Source organism: Sminthopsis crassicaudata, chromosome 1 (assembly GCF_048593235.1).
Source record: "Sminthopsis crassicaudata isolate SCR6 chromosome 1, ASM4859323v1, whole genome shotgun sequence".
NCBI classification, from domain to species: domain Eukaryota; kingdom Metazoa; phylum Chordata; class Mammalia; order Dasyuromorphia; family Dasyuridae; genus Sminthopsis; species Sminthopsis crassicaudata.
Window position 1 is genome coordinate 495029404 of NC_133617.1, and position 18890 is coordinate 495048293.

At 33.6% G+C, this 18890-nt stretch overlaps 1 protein-coding gene across 2 annotated transcripts in view; it reads left to right on the forward strand.

The window, feature by feature from the left end:
• Positions 1-1073: 1073 nt before the first annotated feature.
• The window catches only part of LOC141550612 (aldehyde dehydrogenase 1A1-like), a 48390-nt gene continuing 30573 nt past the window's right edge, over positions 1074-18890 (forward strand). For both annotated transcript variants that reach the window (XM_074281433.1, XM_074281434.1), the window contains exons 1-2: positions 1074-1393; positions 14944-15048. In XM_074281433.1, the coding sequence (XP_074137534.1) occupies positions 1310-1393; positions 14944-15048 (189 nt within the window). In that variant the 5' untranslated portion in view covers positions 1074-1309. The remainder of the gene's footprint in view (positions 1394-14943; positions 15049-18890) is intronic.

Below are 18890 nucleotides of genomic sequence, written 5' to 3' on the forward strand. Positions count from 1 at the left end.
TTTTTTTTCTTGTGGTTTTCCCCTTTTGTTCTGATGTTTCTTTCACAACACAACTAATATGGGAAATGTTTTAAATGATTACACATGTATACCTATATCAGGTAGCTTGATGTCTTGGGGAGGGTAAAGTTCCTATAATAGAAAGAAGGGAGAAAAAAAATTTGGACTCAAAATCTTACAAAAATGAATGGTGAAAACTATCTTTTTTTCCCCCAATTATTTGTAAAGATAATTTTCACTACCTTCCGAATACAATTCTTCCTTTGCAACAACAACAACAAAATTCGGTTCTGCACATATATATTGTACCTAGGATATACTATAACATTTAATATGTATGGGAATGCCTGCCATCTAGGGGAGGGGGTGGAGGGAAGGAGGGGAAAAACTCGGAACAGAAGGGAGTACAAGGGATAATGTTAAAAAAAAAAAAAAAATACCTATGCATATGTACTGTCAAAAAAAGTTATAATTATAAAATTAATTAAAAAAAGATAGTTTTCACCATTCATTTTTATAAGATTTTGAGTCTAAATTTAAAAAATAAATAAAGTAAAATGCTTAGTCATGATGAATAAATAGTAAAGAATGATAAACAGGCCTATTTTTGAACCTTGCATAAAAGAATTAGCTGAGCAGAGGCAATGAGTGCCTCTTAGTGGTCAGAGAGCGACATTGAAAATCAGGAAGCCCTGGATTTGAATCCTGTTTTAATCAAATCACCAAACCTGTTTCCTCATCTTCAAAATAGGGCTAGCAATAACATTTACCTCCAGAGGGATTCTGAAAAGCAGATGAATTAACATATAAACTGTGCTACTAAGGCAATTGAAAAAATAAATCCATACATCTCTTCCCCTTCCTGTCTCTCAAAAATGAAAGCAGGCAAAGATTTCTGCCTTGTTCCTGTTTGCTGACATGTCGGAGAAATGAGTTCCACAATAGCATAAAAATAAAAGGAAGGATGGAGGAGGGGGAGAATGATCTCAGCCTCAAAAGTCAAAGCAGCTGCTTACTTTTTTCACGGGTTTCCAATCTGCAAACAATAATAAATTGTCTCCCGGACCTGCTTCAGGTTTGGTCAAAAGGTTGCTTAAGGATAAAGTCAAGACCTTCTCACCCTATGGGTTATAAAAGTAGTGTCATTCTTTTGACTCTGAGTTGATTCATCCAATCACATTCCAGTATGCAAATGATCCTCGATCAGTTCTGAGAAAAAGGAGCAAATAAAAGAAGGGCTCAGTCAGTTCAAGACTGCAGAGTTTGTCAGCTTCTTAACTTCCCTCGTGTCTCTAGGACCAGTTCAGAAATGTCGTCTAAGAAGCAGACCTCGGCGAATCCAGCAGAGGGGATACCTGCCCCACTCACCAACTGCAAAATTCAGTATACCAAGGTTAGTATATTGCATGTCTGTTACCTTAGGTGGCTGAAAAATACACTTATTTAAAGAGTGGGGAGGTTAATTTAAAGTAACCTTATTTAAAGTGTCATATATGAATAAATAGTTCCTTCGTATAATGGAGAATTAGAGAGAGAATCTTACTAACCACAAGATATTTAAAGGGGAAAATAAACTAACATGGCTGCTTGAATTTTCATGCTCAAACTCTTCTCTTAGCAATCTTAGAGGAGCTTGTGCAAGTCACTTACGAGGCATACTTAACCACTTTTTGGATGGATGAATGTGGGGGAGCAGGGAATGTTTAAGGATAATTGTTTCAGTGAGCAAATTTGAGGGGAAAAGCTGGAGGAAATCCAGCATGGAGCCGTATGCATTATGGATATGTTTATCTCACTAGACAAACTTGTTGCTATTAGAACAGATGCCCAGCAGCTAACTAGTCAATGTTATTAGTAACATAGAGCCAAAGTAGGCCTCTGGCATTCCCACTTAAGAAGTTATTGCTCAAGTGAAAATAAGATATGGCTCCAGGTTTATTAAGTCTTAAATTTTCCTGTGATCTGTACTCATTCCACATTATAAACATAAAAGTTTGCAAATCAAGTTGTAGGACCTGTGAAGAAGGATTAATTTGCTAGTTAAGTAATTTTAAAATGTTTACTTTAGCTGAACTGAAAAGCCAAAAATGAGAATATCATATTTATATGCTTATTTTGCTTTGTAAACAAACCATTTTTAATAACAGAAAAGCTGGCAAGAGAGAGGAGGGTTCAATTATTTGCAGCCTTGGAGAATTTAGGCATTTTAAAATTTAATAGGTTTCTGTTTTCATAAATAGTGTGTGAGACAGTATTGGTTAGTTGAATGTTTTGGGTTTTTTTTTTTTAAGTGTCAAATTCTGTAGATCATTTTTTCAAAAATGCTTTTTTTTTTTTTTTTGGAGGTATAAATTTTCTTTGAATATTACTGAAAGTCTGACACATATGAAGTTTATGGAGCCTTGATTTCAGTAAAACCAAAGCATCTTTATTCCTATCAGTTGCTCCCTCCCCAGCTCCAAACTTATTATACTTTAAACCTTTCTCCACCTCCTTCCAGAAGTGGACAACTTAAAGTGATTATTTTTTAAAGTATAATATTTCATATAATATTTATTGTTTGGTCATTTCAATCTTACTGACTCTTTATGAATACATTTGGGATTTTCTGGACTGATTTGCTATTTCCTTCTCCAGCTATTTTACAAATGAAAAAATTGAGAAAAGTCTTTCCAGGCTTTTCTGAAATCATCCTGCTGATGGTTTCTTATAGAATAATAATATTCCATAACTTATTTAGTCATTCTCCAACTGATGGGCATCAATTCAATTTCCAGTTCCTTTCCACCCCAAAAAGAACTGCTACAAATATTTTGCACATATGGGTCCTTTTGCTTCTTTTATGATCTCTTTGGGACTGGGGTTCTCAAACTACGCCCCCCGGGGCCAGATGCGGCCTGCAAGGGTTATGGCAAATGGGCTGAGGGGCGCAGACAGAGTGTGAGTTTTTGTTTTTACTATAGTCCGGTCCCCCAACAGTCTGAGGGACAGTGAACTGGCCCCTATTTAAAAAGTTTGAGGACCACTGCTTGGGGATATAGATCCAGTAGAGACACTGCTGGATCAAAAAAATATGCAGTGTGGAACTATTTGGGAATAGTTCCAAATTGGTCTCCTGAATGGTTTGTTAGTTCACAACTCTACCTACAATGCATTAGTGTTGGTTTTCCCACTCCCCTTCCAACATTTATCATTGAGATATTTTCATCTTGCAAAACAATAACTGTAAAGAGACTTTTAGATCACATTATTACCAAAGTAATAGACCAGATAGTTATTCCATAATGAATACAAAACTCTCAAAAAGTACAAAAACTCTCTCATTACAAAAATCTCTTGTATTACAAGACAAAGGAAGGTGAACAAGTGTCTGATGAAACACAGAACCTTTTGGATTATTAAGATAGGGTGAGTAACAAAAAGCAGTTCCAGAATGGTTCAAAAGGAAAATAAAATCCATAAGAAAAAAAGGTGGGGGCTAGGGCAGAGAATGTCAGAATTTCAGACTCTAAAAGTAAAAATAATTATATTTGGGAAAAATTGAATTCAAGCTAGTAAAGTTGTTTTTTTTTTTTCCCAAGGAAGTGAAAGAGAAATTTTTTTTAAATAATAGAAAAATAAAGAAATACATCTAGCAGAAAGCAAAAGGCAAAACATTAAGAAAATAATGCTATCTACATAATTAAAAGGCAATGGCTTCAAACAAAACAAGCAGATTCAATTTGATTCATGTACGAAGATAAAATTGACATATTAGTATGCTATATTGTAAGAAATAACACAATAGCCTAGGATTTCTGAATATACAAATTAGTTAGAATAGGATTTCTTAAACTTTTTCCACTCACAACATTTTTTCATCTAAGTAATTTTTACATGACCCTGGATATAGAAGTATATAAAATAGGTATACAGAGCAAACATTTACTGATAGTAAATCATAATTTTGTGCCCCGCAATTCAATAATGAGATACCATCTGGGGTTATGACCCACACTTTAAGGATCTGGGAGTTAAAAGATAGAACTCAAACTTGGAACATTTGTATAAACTTTAATTCATTGTGCATCACAAAGAAAATAAAGAAAAAAGTCTCTAAACTATTAATCAAAGAATAAAAGTTAAGAATATGCAAAAGAGGTAGTAATTATGAAAAGAATGAGGTAAAGAAATCCTTAAGAAAAAGAAACAAATAAATTGGAAATAATAAAAGGAGGATTTTTGAACTACAACTAAATAACAGGAAAAAAGAAGGACAGAAGAGGAATTAGATAATTTGAAGAAATTAAGATAAACAAAACACTAAAACTAGGGAAAAGTTGAAAACAGGGAGAAAGTAGCAGGACAACCTCTTTCATTAAATAGTTTCAACAAATAAGATTAAGAAAAATCAATCATTGGCACAAAGTACTGGTTGAAGTAAAAGAATAGGAACCTAAAAAAATAGAGTAAAATTTTAACCTACCTTGTAACTTTAAAAGTTAACTTTTTAATGAGTCCAATAAAAAGGTAGAGAAAGTAAACAAAATCCCACAAGCAGTTACTTACAAGAAGTACATCTAAAAAGTGGAAAACATATATAAAATAAAAATGAGTCAAAAATAATAATTTATTATGGTGAATCCTAAAAAAACATGAGTTGTAATTATGCTATCAGATCAAGCAAAAATACAAATTCATAGTGTAAAAAATAATAGTGTAATATAATTTTATGTCCAAGGGAACCAAAAATGACATCAAATAGCACTTTTTGAGTTATATTCTTCAAATGGTATGGGATCACACCCATAAGGGAAAGTATTTATAAATTGAAAAATCATTTAGATTTTAACATCATAGTAACTCAGACCTTTAATATCCCTTTCTCTGAGTTGGACAAATATAAAAGATAAATAAAAGGGAAAAATGTAGAAAAATAAATTGTAAGAGAATTAGAACTAAATGACTAATGATGCCTCACAACAGGAACCACTAAATTATATACATATATATGTATATTACCACTAAATAATATATTTGTATATTAATCAGGACCACATGATATTTTTACAAAATTAAATATGGATTGGGACATATAAAATTCACAAATAAATGTAAAAAAGCAAAAATGTTAAACATATCCTTCACAAACCACAACATCATAAATAGTTTTCAATTAAGGTACCATAACTGAGGTAGCACAAACAAAAGATGAAAATCTATGTGAAGATGTAATAATGAAATCCTAAAGAATTACTGGGTCAAAGAACAAATAATATCTAAAAGAAGGTGAAATATATGAAAAGCAATGATAATTATGAGTCAACAGAACAAAATTTTTTGAGATGTGACTAAAGCAAACGTAAGTAAATCTCTAATAATGCCATATGCATCAAACAAAATAGAAAGGAAGAATTTTTTTCCAAAATGAATATACAATCAACAAAATAAGAAAGCCAATAAATAAAACAAAAATAATCACAGAATGGAAATCTCAAAAATTAAAAGAGAAATGGATAAATTGGAAGTCAAGTAGAAGAGACAAAATTTCTTTGAAAAAACAATGAGATCTATAACAAAGTGATATATTTTTCCACAATCATCCCAAAGTATATAATCTTATTTGTGTAGTAGCACTTAAAAATAATTCCATATCACCAAATTTTATTTTGTATAATTGTGTTGTTCAATAGCATAATTCTGCAGGTCAAGAAAGTAGAAGATATGCTCCTTTTAATATGGATGTCCTTAAAGACCTGAAAATAGCTTGCACTCTCTTTGGGGCTACATCAAATTATGTTAAGATGTTAATACACAATTTGGCTTATGATAGTGACTGGAAAATCAGCGCAAAGTTGTGCTTAGAGCCTGGACAAAACTTGTTGTGATTTTCTGAATATAGTGAGCTCTGTAGGATTCAAGCCCAACAAAATAGTCAAAGTGGAGTTAATATTTCAATCACCTATGACCTACTAACAGGTGTAGGTTCTTATGCAGACGCTTCGGTACAGATTAATTACTCCATTAGAGCATTTGAGCAAATTGCTGCTGCTGCTATCAAACCATGGGCTTCTCTCCCCAGTAAAAACTACAAGGGTGAGACCTATATAAAAATTGTACAAGGACCAAATGAACCCTTTGCTGATTCTGTGGCACGTTTGCAGACAGCTGTCACACAGACTAATGGTGAAAATAAAGTAACAGACACTTTGGTAAGGCAACTTGCTAGAGACAATGCCAATGAGGTTTGTTATACTAGGACTACATAGGGATGCTCCTTTAGAGGAGATCATAAGACGCTGTGCCACAGTGGTACAAATACCTTTTATAGCCAGGCTATGGTGCAGACTTCCCAAGATCCCAACATAGGAAGACAGGGTCCCTTTTGGCAAGGGACTTCCAGAGACTCGTCAATGCTCTCAACGCGGTAAAGTAGGCCATCTGAAACTCAATGTTGGCATAGAGACAGAGTGAGAAAACAGGCTGGGAGAATAAGACCAAAACCCCATGTCCAAAATGCAACAGAGGACTCCATTGGGCCTCAGAGTGAACACTGATTCAGGGAAACAGGATGAGGGGCCCAGCTCCAGGGCCCCAGGTAAAAAACACTTGGGGCATGATGGCAGCCGATGCCACACCCAGAGAGTGCCTCCAAGTCCAATACACAGACATGACCAATCAGCCAGGAAGCCATCTGAGGGGAGAAAGGGATTACACAATCAGTCAGCCAGGAAGCAACATGATGGGAGAAAGGGATTACAATTAGGGAGGATAGAGTTGTATGCAGCTGGGACAACTGAGATACCCCCTGGAGAGGTGAAATCTGTTCCTCTCCAACCTATGAATCCCTTGCCTCCAGGGACAGTAGGCTTGACCATTTCACCTCCTGAGAGTACTTACAAGATAGCGTCTATCCATACACTGATGTGGGAAACTGGGGAATATGTAGATAATATCCCAGTCACTAACACAGGTAGACAATGTGTGACTTATCAACCAGGGGAAGTAGTAGCATTGGGTTTATTGATACAGACTCCTAATAAGCAACCTGGTGATAGTTGCCCAGATTCTGACTCCAAGTAGAAAAACCCAGAAATACACTGGACAGCAGCTGTGACAGCTGACCGACCTATGCTCACTATCTATATAAATGGCATAGCATTAGAAGGACTGGTGGACACAGGTGCAGATCGCACAGTCATTAGAGGTGCCCACTGGCCCAGTCACTGGCCAAAGACTAAGGCAGACATCTATATGGCTGGCATAGGAGGATCAATAGCAGCTGAAGTTAGTGCTACCCCTTTGAGATGGACTTTTGAAGGTGAAACAGGAGTTTTTACTCCTTCTATAGTTGAAAAAATCCCCATCAATCTGTGGGGAAAAGACATTTTACAACAATTAGGATTACAAGTGAGTACTTTGGTTTTTTAGGCAGGGCTGCTGTTGAAGGCCTGCCAACACTCTCACCTGTTCCTATCCAGTGGAAAACTGATACACCAGGGTGGATAGAACAGTGGCCCTTAGCCAAAGATAAAATTCAGGCCTTACTAGACATAGTACAGGAACAACTTGACCAAGGACACTTACAACCTTCTCTAAGTCCTTGGAATTCCTCAGTATTTGTTGTAAAAAAGAAATCTGGAAAATGGAGGATGTTGACTGATATAAGAAAGGTAAGTGAACAGATGGAGGCTATGGGAACTCTTCAGCCTGGACTTCCATCTCCTACTCAGTTGCCTAGAGAATGGCCTCTGTGGGTTATAGACATTAAGGATTGTTTCTATTCTATCCCTCTAGATAAGGAGGCTATGAAAAGATTTGCCTTTTCAGTGCCCAGCGTTAACTTAGCTGAGCCTTATAAAAGATATGAATGGACAGTTTTGCCACAGGGAATGAAAAACAGCCCTACTATGTGTCAAATGTATGTTGCTGCTGCTCTTACTCCAGTAAGAAAAGCATTTCCTGTGCTAGGCTTGACTATCTGTCAATTACGACCATTATATGACATTTTAAAGGGACACAGTGCTTTAAATTCACCACGCCAGCTTATAAAAGAAGCTCAAGAGGCTTTGAGAGAAGTTGAACTGGCTTTATCCAATGTGGTTGAGTCACTCAAAAACCCTTGGAAATATCAGTTTTTGCTACACAAGAGGCACCCACAGCAGTCCTTCATCAAGGAGACAGTGTGATTGAGTGGGTAACCTCCTAGCACAACAAGAACAAAGCTTTAATCCTTACACTAGGATTTTATTAAAAGCCGTTAAGTGAACAGTACAATTATCTGGAAAAAGACCTGACAAGATATAAATCTTGTATACTAATGCACAAGTTAATGTGTGCTGTGAAACCAATCCAGAGTGGCAAATTTTATTAGCCATGGCTCCAAATTTTGCACACGGGTCTCCATTAAAAATAACCAGACTGTTACATAATTGGTGATGGATTCTTGAAGAAAAGGTTTCTAAAGTTCCTCTTAAAGGATCAACTATCTTTACAGATGCATCCAAACATAATATTTGCACTATATACTCTCGTGACAACTATAAAGAAAGTAGTCAGAACTCCTTTTCAGTCCACTCAGCAGAATGAATTGTATGCAATCATTCTAGCTCTTGCTTATTATTCGGGAGACGCCCTAGCTGTGAAAGGTATGCCCTTAGCTTCACTTCTGATTTTTATTATAATGCCATTAATAAGGATTAGCAAATTATTATGGCCCAAGAGCCAAATCTGGTTCTTTTCTGTGACATGAGCTAAGAATTGCATTTACATTTTAAAATAAAGTTTTACTATATTTGAAAATACAAAATTATTTTTACATCCCTGGATATACAACAATAGGTGGCAAGCTGGATTTGGTCCACAATTTGCCACCTTCAAATTTTTAATGTTTATGCTGCGTATTCATTTGAATTTATCATTAAGTACAGTTTAAGATATTAGTCTAACCCTAATTTCTGGTTTTCATTTTCTCAGTAGTTCTTATCAGATAGAAAATTCTTTCCTAAATAATTATATCCCCAAAAGAATATATGAGCAAAATAGAAAAGGGGAGTAGTGAATTAAATAGGCATTTTAAAAAATTGAACCTTGAAAAATAAACTCCAATAAGCTCAAAAGATTAAATCTTGAATGTTAAAGAATAACTATAATTAAAATCAAAAATAAAATTCTAAAGAGTTAATATATAACTTAATCACTGGACTGGAAAGGACAGTAAAGAAGCTGTTTTATTGCCTTTATCAAAAAGGTGGAGTTTGAAATGGGAAAGGTGGTGATGAAAGAAAAGCTTTGCAAATTCTCATGTTCTTCCTCCTTTGCCACTGACATTTTTTATCTTCCAATGAAGAATAATTGTGTCACATTTCATAAATTTCAGGTTCTGTTTTAATGCTAGTGAATTAAGGCAGAAGAGGACTTTTTCTTTTACACAGATGTCCTCTCTGATCAATGAACATAGCCCACTCCTGGACACATATCTAACTTGTTATAAAAATTGATTTTACTATCTCTATGAGAAAGGTTTGTCCATAAGCAGAAGAAAGAGTTCCTTATGTGATGATATATTGGGAATGACCCAGAACTCTAGAGATATCTACCAACTATTCTATCTGAAATTCTGTAATCACAGAGTCACTTCTGTGAATTATCTTTTAAATTACAACGATCCCTACAAGGGTAATACATCAAATTGTCTTCCACCATAGATACCTTGTTATTTATTATGTGATAAGAGTATATCATGTCTCTTTCAGTAAGAGCCAGTTGAAATAAGGAAGGCACTAGGGAAATAGGGCATAGAATCCCAGAGTGGGAAAGAAAAGTAACCATGGATATCCCAACCAAATCAGAATCGCTGTTCTCTACAGAAAATGTCACTACTCAAGGAAAGGTGGGAAATTATGGCACAAGATATAGAATAGTTTAGCCACTCTTTAATTTTATCCATTTGTTAATATAAACAATTGGGATCTTTTTTAGAATTCAGTTTTATTTTATTTTCAGATTCAAATTCTTTCCTTCCCTCTATCCCACCACCCATCCATTGAGAAGGCAAGAAAATCAAACTCCTTACAAATATATGCAAAACAAACTTCCATGTTAGCTTTGTCTAGGAAAAAAAATGTCAATCTTCATTCTGATTCTATAAGCCCTCTATGAGGATCTGCATAACATACTTCATCATGAGTCCTTCTAAATTGTGGATTGTCATTGTATTATCTGTATCACATTGTTGTGATTGTATAAATTATTTGTGATTCTGCTTATTTCACTTTGCAATCAACATTGAATTTCTAGATTGGAAACTTCTTGACATTCTGTTAATAATTAACAGCATGAAATGACTTGCTCTCTTTGATCACAAGTGTGGTTCTCCTTTCCAGAACACTGATCAAAAATACAAACTTATAACACAAACAAATCAACAATGTAGGAAACAATCATAATTATTAGCTTTGAAAAATTTACAATAATCATTTAAATAGCTATTGTCCTTCATTCTCAAAGAGTTGCAAAATGATATCCCTACGTTAGAGTCAAGTTACAGTGTGTCCAGCTATGCCTTATCAAAGCAATATAAGCTCTGAAAGCTCTACCAAGACCAGGCACAAATAAGCCATCTGATTTGTGATTCTCATGTCTTAAATTTGAGGACACTCCATGCTGGGTGGTCATGTCTCCCATGTCATACAATCAATTCCAGTTCTTTAAATTTAAATAGCAGAACCCCTAATGAATTTATTAAGTAATTATTTCTAGACTATTCCTGCTGGAGAAAGAGATGGAAATTAGAATATTGCAAGTGAAGTATTAGAAACTATTTTCAGTGTTAAGGCTAATTAGAAGTTGACATAAAGTATATTGAAAATCATAAACTGCAAATTAATGAGAATTCTTAATATTTGCAAATTCAGTCGATGTGACATTTCCCAGGAACACATCTATTATGTAATTTGAGTAGGCTTCTATCCAGGGTAACTATTTAATTTTATTGCTATTTCTAGCCCCTGATGGAGTCCAAAAAGGCAGTGTATTAAGTTGCCATTTTAATTGCATAAAGAACAAAAAGGAACAGTCTGGGGCACCATCTAAAAGACCTCAACTTAGATATGTGAGCCAATCCTGGTTATATAATTTATAAAACTATTTAAATCATTATATGTTACAATTAAAGTACATGCCTAAAAGACAAAAGTGAAACTCACGTGTTTGCCCAAACTTGAAATCTCCTTGCTTTGACTTTTTCTCTGACTTTAAATATTCTCTGTAAGTGAAAATTGTTTATACTTGGGTTTGGTGCTAGTTTCATCACTTTATTTTCATTTTGATGGTATGGCTGTTAGTGGAAACATACTAAATGCCTTCTAAGTTTTATTCTGTGAAGTTTATAAGGAAGAAATTAAGATCTGAAAGCATTTGAGATATATTTACCAAGTTTTTTGTTAGTTTTTTTTTGTTTGTTTTATTATCACTGTTTTATTTATTAAGGCATAGGATGGATGTGTATGGCTCCCAAATTCACTTGTATTTTTATTCCAGTAAATCTCACTTTCAATTGAATGAGGTTATTAAAAGTTTTCCTTCTCCATTGTCTATTAAATCCTAATAAAAATTATAATAATAATAGCTGGTATTTATAGAACCTTATCAGCATTATAAACCATATTAGCTGCATTACCTCTTTAGTGCTTTTAACTGTGTAGCTTGTAGCTGAATAGAAAGAGAGAACCTGTAAAACTTGTCTTCCCCGGAGGTAATAGATCTCTTACTGATATGTAGATTGCAAACTTGCCAATCTCTTATGGTCTCTTTCAAGAATTTGCTTGTGTCCTGTAGCATCAGAAAACAACCTTAAGATCAGGAGATGTTTTTTCTTCCTATTAGAGTCCATTTTCTGCCTTTACGTTTATTTATAGAAGAGATTCCTGGTAAAATTTACACCAATGATCCAGAAATATCTTTTTTAGAGCAATCCATAGAAGTAAAACAAGGGAGCCAAGTTTCAGGCAAAAATCCACAGAACATCAGGAGAGAGAGACAAAAGGAATGCTGTTTAAAACAGTCATTAGAAATGTACAAAACACATATTTAAATTATAGCAGATTGCTGTCTTGGGGAGAGGGGAAATAAGGGAGGATGAAAGAAATTTAGAACATAGCTTTTTCCTTTTTTTTAGTGGACTTTTTTATTTTATTAAAACTTTATTTTCAGAGAAAATTATATTTAAATATATTTGGAAAAATAAAATATTATTGAAAAAATAAAATAAAGAAACCATCAAAAAAGAAATATACAAAACTGAAACAAAAAAGTGAATAGATAACATGAAGGATTGATACAGAAACACAAGTAGAGAAACAGACCCCTGCCCCATTAAAATCATATATCAAGACTTTTGGGAGCCAAGATGACAGAGTAAACAGCAAATCACTGTAATAGTCCCATATTACCAGCAAACAATCAAAAATAGCCCCCAAGACAAATCCTGGAATAGTAAAACCATAAAAAGGTGGAATGAAACAATCTCTGAACCCCAAAACCTTAGAAGATCAGCAGGAAGTGTCTTATTCAAGTAGAAGGGGAGCATAGTGCAGGACAGAAAGCATCCCAGAAAGTCAGCTGTAAGCCCCATGTCAGCAAACCAAAGGAAAAACCTGAGCCCCAGCATTATGGAGGAGTAAAAACTTGGAAAGGAAATAAGTGATGCAAGAGAATTAAGAAAACTGAGTGAGTAGCTTAGAATAAGAAAACAACTGTTTAAAAAATAGAATTGTCCAATGAAAAAGGATATTCAAAATTCCCACTAAGGAAAACAACTCCTTAAATGCATAGTTGCCCAAATGGAAAAGAATGCTGAATTGTTTATATCCCTAGTTGGGAAGAGAATACTTGTAATTTTTTACAATTGTATCACTAATAGTATAGCTCAAAGAAATATCTAAATATAGATTCTATGGGTATAAAGTGAATTTGAGTGAATAACATTAAAAATAAATAAGGGATGAGAACTAAGATTACCCTATGTGCAAAAGGAAGAGAGTAGTAGAATGGGATAAATTATTTCACATGAAGAGGCACAAAAATTTTATTGGAGTAAAAGGAAAATTGAGAGGGTGGTTGATAAGCATTACTTGAAACTTACTCTCATCAGTATAAGAGAATAATATACACAGTCAGATGAATATAGAAATCTATCTTACCTGATAATAATAAAGGAGGGAAGGAGATTAAGTACATGAGGAAAGGTGCTAAGAGAAAAGAATTCAGATCTGGAGGAGGTAGACAGAAGCAAAAGTTTGTCAAAGAGGAGGGAAAAGGTGAAAGGAGAGAGAGAGAACAAATAGAAAAATATAGGCTGAAGAAATACACAGTTATCATAACTGTGAATGGGATGAATTCTCCCGTAAAAAGGAAGTGGATAATAGAGTAAATCAAAAACCGGAATCCTAGAGTATGTTGTTTACAAGAAACACACTTAAAGCCAAGAGAGACACAAAATAAAGTTGTGACTGGAGTAGAATTTATGCTTCAGCTGAAGTTAAAAAAAAAAAAAAAAAAAAAAGAGGGTAGCAATCCTGTTCTCAGAGAAAGCAAAAGCTAAAATAGAGCCAATTAAGTAAGGGGGGGAAAAGCTACATCTTTCTAATAAGTACCATAGAAAATGAAGTTGTATCAATACTAAACATATATATATATATATATAAATATATATATATATGTATATGTATGTGTATGTGTATATGTATGTGTATGTGTATATGTATGTGTATATATGTATATATATGTGTATATATGTGTATATGTGTGTATATATATATATATATATATATATATATATACACACACACACACCAAATGGTATCAATACCAGATCCTAAAATAATGTGTGTGTGTAGTGTGTAAAACCAACAAGGTATAGACTAATAACATCTCATATCTGATACCAAGATAAGGACAAAATAGGGTGACAACATAAGCTAATTAGAAGAATAAGGAATAGTCTATCAGATCTATGGAGAAGGGAAGAACTCATGAATAACAGAGAGAGAATTATAAAATGCAAAATAAATAATTTTGATTACATTAAATTAAAAATGTTTTGCACAAACAAAACCCATGCAACTAAGATTAGAAGGAAAGCAGAAAGCTGGCAAACAATCTTTACGGCAAGTGTTTCTGATAAAGGCCTCATTTCTCATATATATAGAGAACTGAATCAGATTCACAATAATACAAGCCATTCCACATTCGATAAATGATCAAAGGATATTAATAGAGTTTTCAGATGAAGAAATTAAAATTATCTTTAAGCCTATAAGAAATCTTCTAAATTACTTTTGATTAGAGAAATGCAAATTAAAACAATTGGATAGGTATGAGGTATTGCCTCATTCTTATCAGATTGGCTAATATGACAAAAAAAAATATCATTCAAATTGTCTGTGAATGAGGGGTTCCTCTCACCTATCATCACTACTTGCCCACATGCAAACATACATATGTTGTCATGGTTATGTATATATGGAGATATCTGTCTTGTATTCCTGATCTCAGTATTCTAAAACCAAATCACTCATCCTATGATAATGAACGTAAACTATAGTAGAAAAATATGTAATTATCCAAGTGTCCTTAGCCCTTCTAAACCTACTCTTGCAATAGTTTATGAGATTGAATAAAATAAATATTTTTATGAATTTCATTTCACCAATATAAGGCTTGCTTACATTCCTTAATGACATTTTCAGAGAATATGCTTATGGAACTCATTTTTATGTTCCCAAAATAAAATAAAGGGAGAAGTGAGAATTTTAGCATCTTTAATTTAGAAGGCTAGGAAAATTATACCACTAAGATATGTGAATTAGATGTTTAAAGTGTTTCAGATAATTACTGTGGGTAATTTTCCAGAGTTAATGTCCTAGGTATATTATCTTGATTTCCTTTTTTATTTCCTAATAGATATTTATAAACAATGAATGGCATGATTCAGTGAGTGGCAAGAAATTCCCAGTCTTTAACCCTGCTACTGAAGAAAAAATATGTGATGTGGAAGAAGGAAATAAGGTAAGTTTTCTCTTATGAAGGCTATTAGGAAAGTTTGCTTTTTTTCTTTAGTCCAAGTTTACAAACCACTACATATTCAAATCATTTCAGTTTTTAAAATGCACTGGATAGGTTGAGATTTAGATTTGGAAGGAACCATAAAAAAACAGAACTGAACACTCTTGGTTTTACAGATAAAGAAACTGAGGTCCACAATGAATGACTTCCCACACAAGTAGTATGTATCAGAGTTTGGCTTAAAAAGCAAGTATTAGTACTCCAGTTCCATTTCTCTACATCACTGATACCTCTAAGAGGAAAGTCAAAAGACAACTATAAATTTTCTAGATGTTCCTAATGAATAATTTCTCAATAAATATTTCTTGGTGACACATTAAGTGATTTTATTTCTAATATTTCTACACTTTTCTCTACCTTCATTTTTAATGGATCATAAGTCACTATGAAAATAAACAAAGCATATGACAAATTTAGATGTTGTGATAGTCCCCAAAATAAAATTTATTTCTATGCTCAGAGGTTACATAATGTAATGAAAAGAACACTAAATTTGGAATTAAAAGGCTTCCATTTCTATGACTTAATAGGTCTATAATCCTACACAAGTAACTTAATGTTAAGAACACTCAAATAAAATGAGGGGCTTATAATAGATATCTCTAAGGATGCTTCTAGTTTTGACATTTTGTAGTTAAAGGTACTATGATTTGTCCTTTTGAAAATATATTAGAACATTTACAAGTTGACAGATGGAATTTATCCAAGCATAGAAAGGCTCAATTGAATCATTGTTTTAGATGCTACCAAGTTGTTTTTCATGAGGGATTTATCAGCAGTGTTATACTTACCTTCCAGGGTCAGGTGGGATCCTGAGGCTTTCTTAGGTGAGCTAGCTTCCTTACTACTATCATCACCAAAAATGAGTTTTCCTGAGGGGCTAGAATACCTGCTTACTATTCTCTTCATTAACATAATTTACTCCAGGACCTAAAAGTCCACTTACATACAAAATCAAGTGTGCAGTCACTTTCTGATTAAATTCTTCGAGACATTTAGTCATTTAACATTCTGGAGCTCTTTTAGTAGTTCTCATTCTTCAGAGCCAATCTAACAACTCATTTGTAAAAAAACAAATGATTGCTTTTAGGGACAAATGTTTACCTTCTGTCCCAAAAATTTTTGCAGACAAATGTGCAGTGATAACTGCTGTTATCTGCATTGCCAGTGAAATGTATCAATTTGGTAAATGACAAAGTCATTGGAAACTTAATATTCTGAAAGTGACTCTTTAGATAATGTGCCAAAAGTCTTAGGAATTTAATTAGTGGGTAGAGTAGAGCTCCCAAAATTCCATATATTTGCCATTCAAATTTTGTTTTGTTTTTCTCAAGTAGCTGGAGGCAGAATAGAGAGGACTGGAAATTATAAAGCATGAGCTTAGATGTGAATGGTAACTTTTATCTTTCCATTTCATTGCTTCCTTCAGATTATATTGAATAAACCTGAAGGAAGGTTATGAGTTATTGTGTTATGTAAGTGAAGTGATAATTTATTATAATCACCAAGATTTAAAGTGAATATTTACTAAAAAGAAAAGTACCTATTTAAAAAAAATACCTTTCTCAGGCATAAATGAAGTAAGTAAATATAGCCCATAACCTGTTTTTTTTGTTGTGTTTTTTTTTTGTAAATACCCATTCAATTTTATTCATTTCATTACATTCAATTTATGTGATTTAAGAATTCTTTTTAATAATATATTATAATGATATTTATCTCTTCAGTGTTAGCATTTTTATAGTTTCAAAGATGCCTCATATTGATTCTAAATGGAAACAAAAATAACACTGAAAACCATATATAACATGGCTGATGAAAGAAAAGATTACAAATCAAGATTATTAAGAATAAAATACTGTTTTGAAGTAGACAGAAAAATATATTGAGTTAAATTAAGGCAAATCACTTAATCTCTAGAGCAATATGTGTTTCTCCATTTTAAAAGCTTGGGTAAAACACATTAACCTCAAATAGTTATTTAATAGATAAATAATTTAGTACATGTGAATATGCTCAGAAAATGTGGAAAAAAAACCCACTCTATAAATGTAATATGGCATTAAAGCTTAAAGTCTGATAATGTGACCCTACCTTAATCCCTTTTATATAGTGCTGAGTCATTTTTCAGTTCACTGCCAACTTCTAGCTACTCTCCTCCAAGAACAAATAAAAAATCCTCTCTTTGGTTTTCTTTCTTTCTCTTTTTTTTTCTCTTTCTCTTGCTTTTTCTTTTTCTTTCTTCCTTTCTTTTTTTTTAATTATGTGATCCTGGGCAAGTCACTTTAACCCCAATTGCCTCAGCAAAAAAAAAAAAAAAAAAAAAAAAAGAAAGAAAGAAAAAAAGAAAAAATTATTGGACTTTGTTTTTAAGCTTATCTTTTTGAATAATTCAAACAACAAAAAATAAGACTAAGGGAAAATGTATTACATATAAAATTTATATATTAAAAAATACAAAAATACGTTACATAAATAAGATGGCCATTAAACATAAACAGATTGGTCAGTGTCTGAGATGGATATGTAGATACATGATCTGGGATCTGTTCCAAGGGAGTATATATTTTTTGCTTTTGTGTAAGAGAACGTCTGTGGCCAAGCACCTTTTTTTTTTCACTTTCCTGTTTCCAAGAAGGATATTGGACTGGAATTCTATCTATGTACAACACTTCAAATATTTGTAGTCTACAAGTCTGATCCTCTTTTAGGAATTCAGAACAAAAAGTCACTTTGGGAGGACATTCTAAAGGAAAAAAGTAAAACATATCTTACTCTTGGCCACATAAGCTTCTTCCTACCTAACACTAGCTATATAAAAGATAATCACAGATAAAAAGTAATATGTTTATCAAATTTAAAATAGTAAATAGAAGTCAGGGAAATTAGAGAGGTTATCAAGTACTTGATAGAATAGACAAAAAATACAATCTTATGGAAAATATTGTGTCATTGAAAAAATTTGCTCTTAGCTATATTTGGGACACAGGGATTGGGCATCAAGGAAAGCAAAAGGGAAAGGCATTCCTCATGTGTCTAAGACTCTGGTTGTTCTTATTTGCCATGCAGAAGTTTACACCTTCTTTCTGCTATATCTCATCCGATTTCCCAAAGTCTCTTCAGAGTTAGAGAGTTTCATGGTGTGTGGGACGGATGCTAGACCCCCTTACCCAAACCGACTACTCAGAGGCATCTTCAGATATAAAGAGGAAGTATTTATTTGATCCTTGCAAGGAGAGGCCCAAGGACACCAGTTGAGCAGATATAGAGCCTCTCAGCTCCCATCTCCCAGTATTGTGCCTGGTCCTGCATTGAAAAACAGTGAATTTAGTTAAAAAGCAAAAGACTCAAATCTTTTCATTGGATGGACTGAAAACCCATTGACCAATGGTCAGTAATGTTGTCTACTTCTTGTGGGTCATGTCACTTATTGCCCTGTAGACCTCTGGGAATAGAGATTGAGTGATTTAGGCCTAGGGTCTGACTTTTCCTGCTCTACAGACTTCTAGACCCAGAGATCATGTGACTTCCTGCAGCTTGGATCTAGAGCCTGACCCTATCCATATCATAGACTTTTTGAGAAATTTTCACCTGGACACATTCAATGGGTTCAGAGATCACTCTTCCCGCCTACGTGGTAACACAGGACTATACTTCAGGGGAACTACCTCAAACTGTCCTTGGACAGGGATATTGCTCAATAAAGGAAATTTTAAGGAATTTTTAAAAATCATTTAAAATAATGTTCACATTAGAGAAACTCACTGGTAATTAGGGAAAAAAAT